At 37.2% G+C, this 8,378-nt stretch overlaps 1 protein-coding gene across 2 annotated transcripts in view; it reads right to left on the bottom strand.

Moving 5' to 3' along the window:
• Positions 1-1,272: 1,272 nt before the first annotated feature.
• LYST (lysosomal trafficking regulator) overlaps positions 1,273-8,378 on the bottom strand; it is an 86,109-nt gene continuing 79,003 nt past the window's right edge. For both annotated transcript variants that reach the window (XM_063328985.1, XM_063328986.1), the window contains 5 exons: positions 7,340-7,479; positions 6,945-7,042; positions 5,109-5,265; positions 4,825-4,896; positions 1,273-3,405 (listed from right to left, as the gene is read on the bottom strand). In XM_063328985.1, the coding sequence (XP_063185055.1) occupies positions 3,267-3,405; positions 4,825-4,896; positions 5,109-5,265; positions 6,945-7,042; positions 7,340-7,479 (606 nt within the window). In that variant the 3' untranslated portion in view covers positions 1,273-3,266. The remainder of the gene's footprint in view (positions 3,406-4,824; positions 4,897-5,108; positions 5,266-6,944; positions 7,043-7,339; positions 7,480-8,378) is intronic.

The raw sequence follows: 8,378 nt of genomic DNA, 5'->3' as shown, positions 1-8,378 counted from the left end.
TTTTAAGTTACTACAGTATCAAAGAAAACCATGCTGTCTGTACCTCTAGAAGCTTAACTAATGTTCCAGTGGATATTTTTCAAGGCCAGCAGATCTTTCAAATAGTGTTTGTTTTATATTTTTTGTGATAGAGTAGCAGCATATGGAAATGACTTCTATTTGCATATGCACAAAGAAAAAAATAAGCCAATACAGCTTTAAACAAAACAAAGCATGAAGAAGAGAACTAAAAGTTTGTTAGTAGCTAAACCAGATGATATTTCCCCCCCACTGCTCTCTAGAGTTCTGTCCACAAAGTGCATAGTAAATCCTGCAATCATCATAAAAATCAAGAAATCCTGGAAGGGGAGGAAGCTCTTGCTCAGTATGAAGGAACTCTTTCTCCAAAGATAGATGTGGTTTAAATGCAAAGATGATCCTTAAAGTGGATGTTGCAGAGTCAAAGTTGAAAGGTGTTTTTACCACAGAAACCATTTTTCCTGCAGAAAATTCTATGATGTTTAATTCAGTTCACAGATACAGTTCTCTACTGATTTTGTTTTGTTTCTGCTCTCCATTGTCATGGGCTTGTCTAAACAGTGGATTCTCAAACCTGAGATCAGGGTTCCCTTTTTCAGTAATGGTTTGGAGATTCCCTCTCCTCTCCCCACCACAAGTGACTATCAGGCTACTGCCTCCCCTTCGCTTTCTCACCATGTATCTCCACACTCAGAACATAATGATCTGTGTTTACCACAGAATCCTGCAATGGGAATCAGATAGACCTTGTTGCGTGAACCTCTCCCCAGCTCCCGGCTTCCAAGGGGAAGAGCCTTGCATCCTGTGTCAGAAGCCTCCCAGAGCTGCCAGTCTCCAATTTCCACCCAGCACCTTTTCTTTATTCGCCCAGAGAATCCATAGTGGAGCTGCTTTTCTGCCTTTCCTTAGCTCAATTAAGTTTTCAGGGAGGAACGTCTCTAAGAGCCATCACTTCATCTGAATTGTAGCCACACATCCTATGGGAAGGAAGGACACATGCGCCAAGTGATACGCCCAGGGTTTCCCCACTTCCAGCCTTATACCTCTCATTCAGTTTGACAGACACGTGATGTAGTCCATAAACAGAACTTCCCCACTTCATGATTTTTAAAATATGAGACATGAGAACCAGCAGAAATTGATCTGGAGCAAGGTATGTGAGATCTGTCCCACCCCACCCCCCCCCCGCCAAAAGAGAGGTGAAACTAAGCCAAAACCATGTTTCTAATGATCTCAAACAACTTGGTACAAAGATCTGTTTATTACCCAACAATGTGACAGTGTATATACAAAGACAGTGTGGCATGTGACATTTACAGGAAATTTCAGTACATCATGCACAGTTACTATTGCAATGTTATTTTAATAGTTCCGGAATGTTAAGCTGAATAAATATTCCTTGCTCCAAAAAAATCATTTTTACTTTTACATAAAAATATATAATATTGCACTCTTTACAAGGCCAGCAATTTTGCATATTGATTTGTAACAAGTGGAATTCTACTTTATAAAAATAAGCCTTTGTGGCAACACCCCAAACCAGGGAGCACAAGAGCACCCCAAACCCACAATATTTGTATTTTTTTCCTCTTAAATAAAGCACATCACTTAAACATGAGCCGGGAAGCTTTTCAGTCTGTATTTGGGCTTTACATTAACATCTAGACAGTGACAAACATGACAAAAGCCATCCCATACAATGGTGCTGCAATATACGCAGTTTAAAATTCAATTCATACAGTATGTAGTCACTTACTTAACTGACTCAAAGATCAGCCTTTGTGTCATGGACTATGAGAATATTTTTCTGAAGTTTTTCTAGTTTGAAAAGTTCTTCAATCAGGAAGTTGCAAGAATTTCTGAAGACAGGAATTTTCAAAAGAAGTATAAAGATTTCTTGTGTGTATGTCATCTTCATCACAAATTGACAGTTTCATATAAGTGTTTTGAAGGTAGATGAACCTTAAACATGAGAAGATATAGCAGTTTGTCTGTATGGCAATAGCGGAACATGTCAATGATGGAAAGGCAAAGCAATTTAAAAGAAAAATGTAACTGCATCAGACTTGCGTAGCATTCTTGTTTTACTATTTGCATGACTAGTAGGCACTCATTCATGGTGTCAGGTTTAGAGGTCTTCAGATCAGTCAACTGAAATGTTAATTTTTGATACGGCCTAAGAATTCAAATTTGTTAAGCCTTAAGCCTTTCACAATTGAAGCTTATTCCCCCCCCACCCCCCGCCCCAAAAATAGCACCTAGGAATAAATAACATATTTGCACAGTGCATCTGTGTAAACTCTTTTCCAAATCATCTGATGCCTATGAACATTGATTATTCAAGCAGTTAGATTCAAACATTTTACAGTGTATTGAACTTCAATGACACTAGAACAGGAGCACATCTGTGCCTTCTTTAACACCTTTTTTTAGAGCTCTGGAAGATAAGCTGTGTGTGTACGTAATATATACTCTGCCACAGAATAGCAATAGCTAAGTGTTTCAAACTGAGGGAGTTAACACTACCTTAAAAAAAACAAAACCAAAACATGATCTAACTATTGCTTTGTGATGCCATGAGGTGTCTACCCATCACTAAGACAAGTATTTTATTTTTGCCTTTTGTAAAGACTATTACATTAACAGAGAAGATGGCAAAAATTACAAATAGATAACAGAAGTTCATTTTTTAGCATTACAATACCATAAGATGGTGCAAAAATCACCTACTGAGTTCTTTGCTTCTCAAAAAAAGCAATTTTAAGTGGTCTTGGATTTTTAAGTTTTGGGTTGCTTATCCCAGAGCTAACTATACCACACTCAACTTATCAGATATACATATGCTGACATTTTAATAGATATTTACAGAACTTTACACTGCTGATATTTTACAACACAAGGGGAATAAGCATTATCAATTTTTTTAAATACTTCTGTCCAAGAAGTGATTTAAAAAATACTATTATGTTTTATATTGCAGCATTTTGACTTGTATGTTAGAGCATTTATGAATCACTTTGCTGGTATTGGAGTATATGACCAGAGCTTCCTGGTGACCTGGATATGCTTCAGGTTTGTGCATGCACATATGCAATTTTACAACCACCTCAGACTGCTCTTTTTAAAAAACTGATTCAGTCATTCTAGAGACATTCAAAGGACTTCAAAATCCAGTTAAATATGAGATTCTATGATCTATTTTGGATTTAAAGTGCATCAGAGACATGAGTTAGCAGCAAAAATAGTCATCACCCAGCCGCATAGCTGCTAAGGAATGAATAGAACATAGGTAACTTCAAGCGCTGCTGGTCCTTGCGACACCAAGCTATAACATTTCCATCACTATTAGCTGTGAACAAGTGATGCCCATCACAGGAAAATGTAAGGCTGAAAAACAAGAAGACAATCTATTTTTACATCAGCTTTGGCTATTTAAAATGCTAGAAGACATTAAAAATCCATAAGAGTACAGCCAACAAAGATTAGCTCTCAGGCAAGACCCAGTGAGTACACTAACATGGTAATATGCCTGCACATACCTGCTTATTTATTTTTGTAACAAAACAGGCTGAACTACAGCTTTGTCCAGCACTTCAACATGCCATGCAGTTTAGTATTCATGTCTTTGCAGCACCAAAGAAAAGGGTAGGATCAGTAGCGGCATCCTACTCTTTCCCTGGGCTGCCCCTTCTACTGAAAGGAAGGCTTTTCAGCAACAGAACTCAGTGCCCTCTGAACTTGCTTGCTGACAAAAGCAGAAACTAAATCCATCAGATTTCATGGCACAGCATAGGACTTTTGTTCAGCTGGGCATTTCTTAAGCTATAACAGTAGTAAAGCCCTTCAGCTATGCCACGTGTAATGTTAGAGAGCGTGAAGGTCAGCATCCATTTTCTGTCTCATTTAAGCAGGAAACTTTAAATTATTCAATAGCCACTAAATCATTATCAACAAGCCTTTGTGAAATATGCTTCTTAAAGGAGGTAATAGAAAGACAATAACTGCTATCAGACACTGTTTTTTGTTTCTAAAAATGGTGATCAGCGGTTTAGGTTTTGAATGATACTTCAGCAATGGTCAAAACAAAATTTTTCAGAGTAATTTGTTACTATGCTAACATTAAGATGATAAAATTTTGGCATAATTCTAAGACCTCTGTGCAGGGTACTGTACCACTGGGGATATCAAAGACTGAATCCTTTGACTATGTTCTGAAAACACTTTGGCATGAGAATAATTCTGCTTATATAAATCATGAAGAGGACTCAAAGAAAATTACACGAGCACTCCAAAATGGCAGCTTCCACGCTCCTCTGAGTTTCCTTTGCTCCCTTCTCCACCACTCCCCTCCAGCATCAGGAAAAAAAAAAATGGTCAGGGAAAACACAGTGTTTTCATTTATTTCCGAGGGAGAAAAAAACCTGTCTGTCTGAGTCTGACAAAGTTAGTATTATCTCATGATTTTTAGACATATTCTGGGGAAAATATTAAACTTAAGAATAAGAAGAGTAGCTATTGTTCAGTTCTCAAGGGAATCCTGCTAATTTCTATCTGCTAGCAGCAGAACCTAGTTATTACTGTCATTACAAATACAGTACACTTGTGCACATTTTGCTTTCATGAATAATTAGTAGGATTGCATTGCTCTTTTTAGACATGGGTCTTTACCTCCTATTCTCGTGTCAAATCCATATTCAATACTCAAGGCTACTTTGTTGTAGTTTTTTTGGGTTTTGTTGCTGTTTCACACACACAGACACACCCCCAAGAGAAAAATCCATTTATTTATACTTAAAATCTTTTTACCTTACAATAGGTTTGGCTGACTTCGAAAATGTGATTTCTCGTACTGGCTTCAAGTCCCACGTACTCCACAGTCTGAAAGTAAGATTAATTTTTCTTCACGTCTAATTTTACATTTAATTTTTCAGTGAAAAACATAACCTGTTTAGCAACTAAGATTGGAAACTGAACAGCAGCTTGCTCACATTCTTTAAAGCCCCAAATCCGCATGATATTTGGCTCCATGCTCTCAAACTGTGAGCTTAAGTTATAAAGCATTTTAATAAATAAGAGTGTTAAATGCTTACCTTACAACTCCATTTTCAAGCCCCCCTGCAATCACGTTGACAGACACTCCTTCAGGCTGGTTAGAGAAAGCAACAGAGCAAATACTTTCCCTGCAGTGTACGTGTCCCACGAGATCACCATTAACTGTCCAAAGTCTCAAATCACTACCCCCTCCAACTGCAACAGAACATAGCATGGCGGTATTAAAAAAATAAACCTAGACTACAGCTACATCTATGAAACAGAATCTTTAAGTGTTAAAGAATTCAACTTCTTGAAAGATCAGAACATTTAAATGACTCAGAGTGATGTGTGCTGCAGTGAACAATTAACTCTTCCCTCCTTTTGTGACAGGGAACATGCAAACCACCAGGCCACTGCAGTGATTTAGAAGACATCACTTTGTATTTACGGAACGTTGTACTTACAAAACATTGTGTGAATTTACTTTTAATGATGAATTTTCTTGTACTAACAGGGAAGCACTAAGCGGGAATTCATACTATCTACTTCGAACAGCTAGTTCTTGTACCATGGCTTGCATTTTAAGCAAAATACTTAGAAGTAGCAAGTACAGTTGCCTTACCTGGTCATCTTGGATTATTTGATTCTATCAAAGAACTAATAACCCAGCTACTGCTTTGTCTTAAAAGGGATTGAAACTCATGTCCCTTACCAATTAAAGAATAAAATCTTTTCCAGAAAGAAAAAGTTTGCAAGCTACAGAAATGCAGTCAGAAGTCTCCATATCAGTTTAAAACCTAAATATTAGGTTTCTGAAACTGTTAGAATAATTTCCCCTTGTCCTTTAGTGCTATAGAGTGTGCTATTTTGCCTGTTCTTCTTTTCCCCTCCAGATTTGGAACAGTAATAGTTTCAGTTCAGTCTATGGAGGACTACAGTAAGAGAAGGTGGCTAAAAGATACTTCAGACCTATCTTACTGAAGGGAAGAGAGAGAAAATTTGCCCCAAGTGAGAACTGGGTCAATAACTGTATTCTAACAATATGAATAAACAAAGCTAAGCTCTCCTCCTTCTTATTCTGTACCTCCTTGGATCGATGGAACAATATTCTGTCATTTAGATGGAGCCTATTCCCCCTCAGTCTCAAGTAAACACAATACATACAGGTGTCCTTAGGGACAGCAAAATGGTGTGACGACTCTGACCTGGCCCTGCTTTACTGATACACAGCCTTGTAGCACAGTCTTCAAGTCAATGAGCACCCTGGTTTATAAAACACTCAAGACCCCACTGCTCAAATAGGTCTTAGTACTGTTTCTGGACAAGAGCATTACGTGGAAAACATGACAGTACAAAACCTGCTTTAAAAATAAGATGGGGGAGAATCTGTAGGAGCTCTAATATAAATACCTACTATTTCTGCTTTAGTGTAGCTGTTATTACTCTTTGCTTTAAACTAGTGAATAGCTAAGCAAATCTGTTTGCTTCTGGGGATATGGAAGCATTTAAAGTGATAGAGTGGATAACAAAAATTCTGTTGCTGTGTAATACACTGTACTGCCCTGAAGAACTGTACCTTTGACAACAAACCCCTGTTAAAATGAAAGCAGCCAGTTTCATAGAATTTAGGTCTCCCAGGAATCTGTTGAAATTTCAAGTCTTTTCGTAAAGAGATCAACCCGTTAGCTTTTATATCTCGACATTTTACTCAAACACCTGGCTAATTATTTCTGGAGAAATTCATACATTACTACATTAAAAAAAAAGAACACTCCTATTTGACCAAATGCATACTCGGATGACTAACACACACTCAGTAACTACTATAATAGCAACTCTCATGATTTATTTGGTTTGCAAGTCAAAACAGCTTTCTTGACTGCCAAATATACCTGAATCACAAACTGTTGCAATATCACCAGTGGTTTCGCTAGCCGAAACTGCAGTCACAGGACTCTTGTGTCCAGCCAGACTCTGGACGTAGCACAGCCTGAAGAAAATAAAGAGAACAAGCCTAAAGTTCAGACTCAAACGCAGAAAAGGTTCTTTGAGGAAAATATTTAAGAGTTACATTAATTTCAATCAACATTTTGCACGATGATGGTATTTTTCATATTCATTCTAGAATTCCAGTTCCCTTCGTAGAAAAACCAGTAGGGGTATGACTTCACATTAAGATATACATGAAGCAAATTCAGTTAACTTTAAAAGGGTGAAGATACCCAAAAGCTGCAAAATGGGTATTTAGAAGACAGACATTGGAAAAAAGTTACATATATACGTGTACCTGTTCAAATCCCATATGATGCAGGTTCCATCTTTGCTGACACTTATCATTATACTGTATGGTTTGCACACAAACAAGCTTGTTATTTCTGCTGTGTGACCATACAGATGAACTTGTGATTCCATTTCTATCTCTGAAGGCTGAAAAACAGCGAAATAAAACATGAACTCCCACAAAAACAAAAAAAATATATCTTTTTGTGAAAAGGATAAGCCTAGGGACAAGTTTAATTCTTAGATTTCAAAAAATGGTTACCATTGCTTTTAATGTCATCTGTTTAGCAACGTTGTTAGTGCTTTATTATGTTTAACGCTTTATAATGTGATAAGCCATACATATCGTTAACGTTCAACTTTTTGCTTCTGGTGCTTTAGTCTAAGCAAATATTTTTGATGTAGTCCAATGAATCAAAATGAAGAACCATTGTACTACCTCTGCCTCAGTTACACACCTTGAAATCAGCTGATTAGTTTTCTGCAAGACTGCTGTTTCCACATGACAGTCCTCAATATTTTAGCACCTAGACGAAGCACTTGGAAACATAGAAGGAAAACCCAGCTCAGCAGTTATCACTCTGTGTACAGTAAATTACTGGGAATTCCTCAAGTTGGTGCCAAGTCCTTTAGTGATACCAAGTTGGAAAAATATGCAGGAAGTCAAGTGTAAATATAGAAACTGCTAGATAAAAATTAAAGCAGCAAATTTAACATGAAATGGCACTTCTTATTCAAGTTATGTCATTTGAAATGATTCAGACTTCCTGAAAACTGGCTAAGTTGAAGGAGCTGCTTAATCAGAATATTAATGTTTTAATTATGACAACCTGATGTAAAAAGATTAGAATTTTTGTAGAAGAAAGGAACATTTTTCTGCTTGTTTCCTCACACGTCAGAGCACATTGTCTGCATTTTTGTATGAGGGTACAGGATGCATACAGCATATCTACAAAAAGCTCAAAAGTAGAAACAGACAAGATAAAAGTATAGGTATGCTTAACTCTTAGTTTGTAGAAAAATGACGTGTCTTTTCTGTACTACAA

The sequence above is a fragment of the Chroicocephalus ridibundus genome, chromosome 3 (assembly GCF_963924245.1).
Source record: "Chroicocephalus ridibundus chromosome 3, bChrRid1.1, whole genome shotgun sequence".
Taxonomy (NCBI): domain Eukaryota; kingdom Metazoa; phylum Chordata; class Aves; order Charadriiformes; family Laridae; genus Chroicocephalus; species Chroicocephalus ridibundus.
The sequence above is the reverse complement of the archived record's forward strand: the minus strand, read 5'-3'. Positions and strand labels throughout refer to the sequence as shown.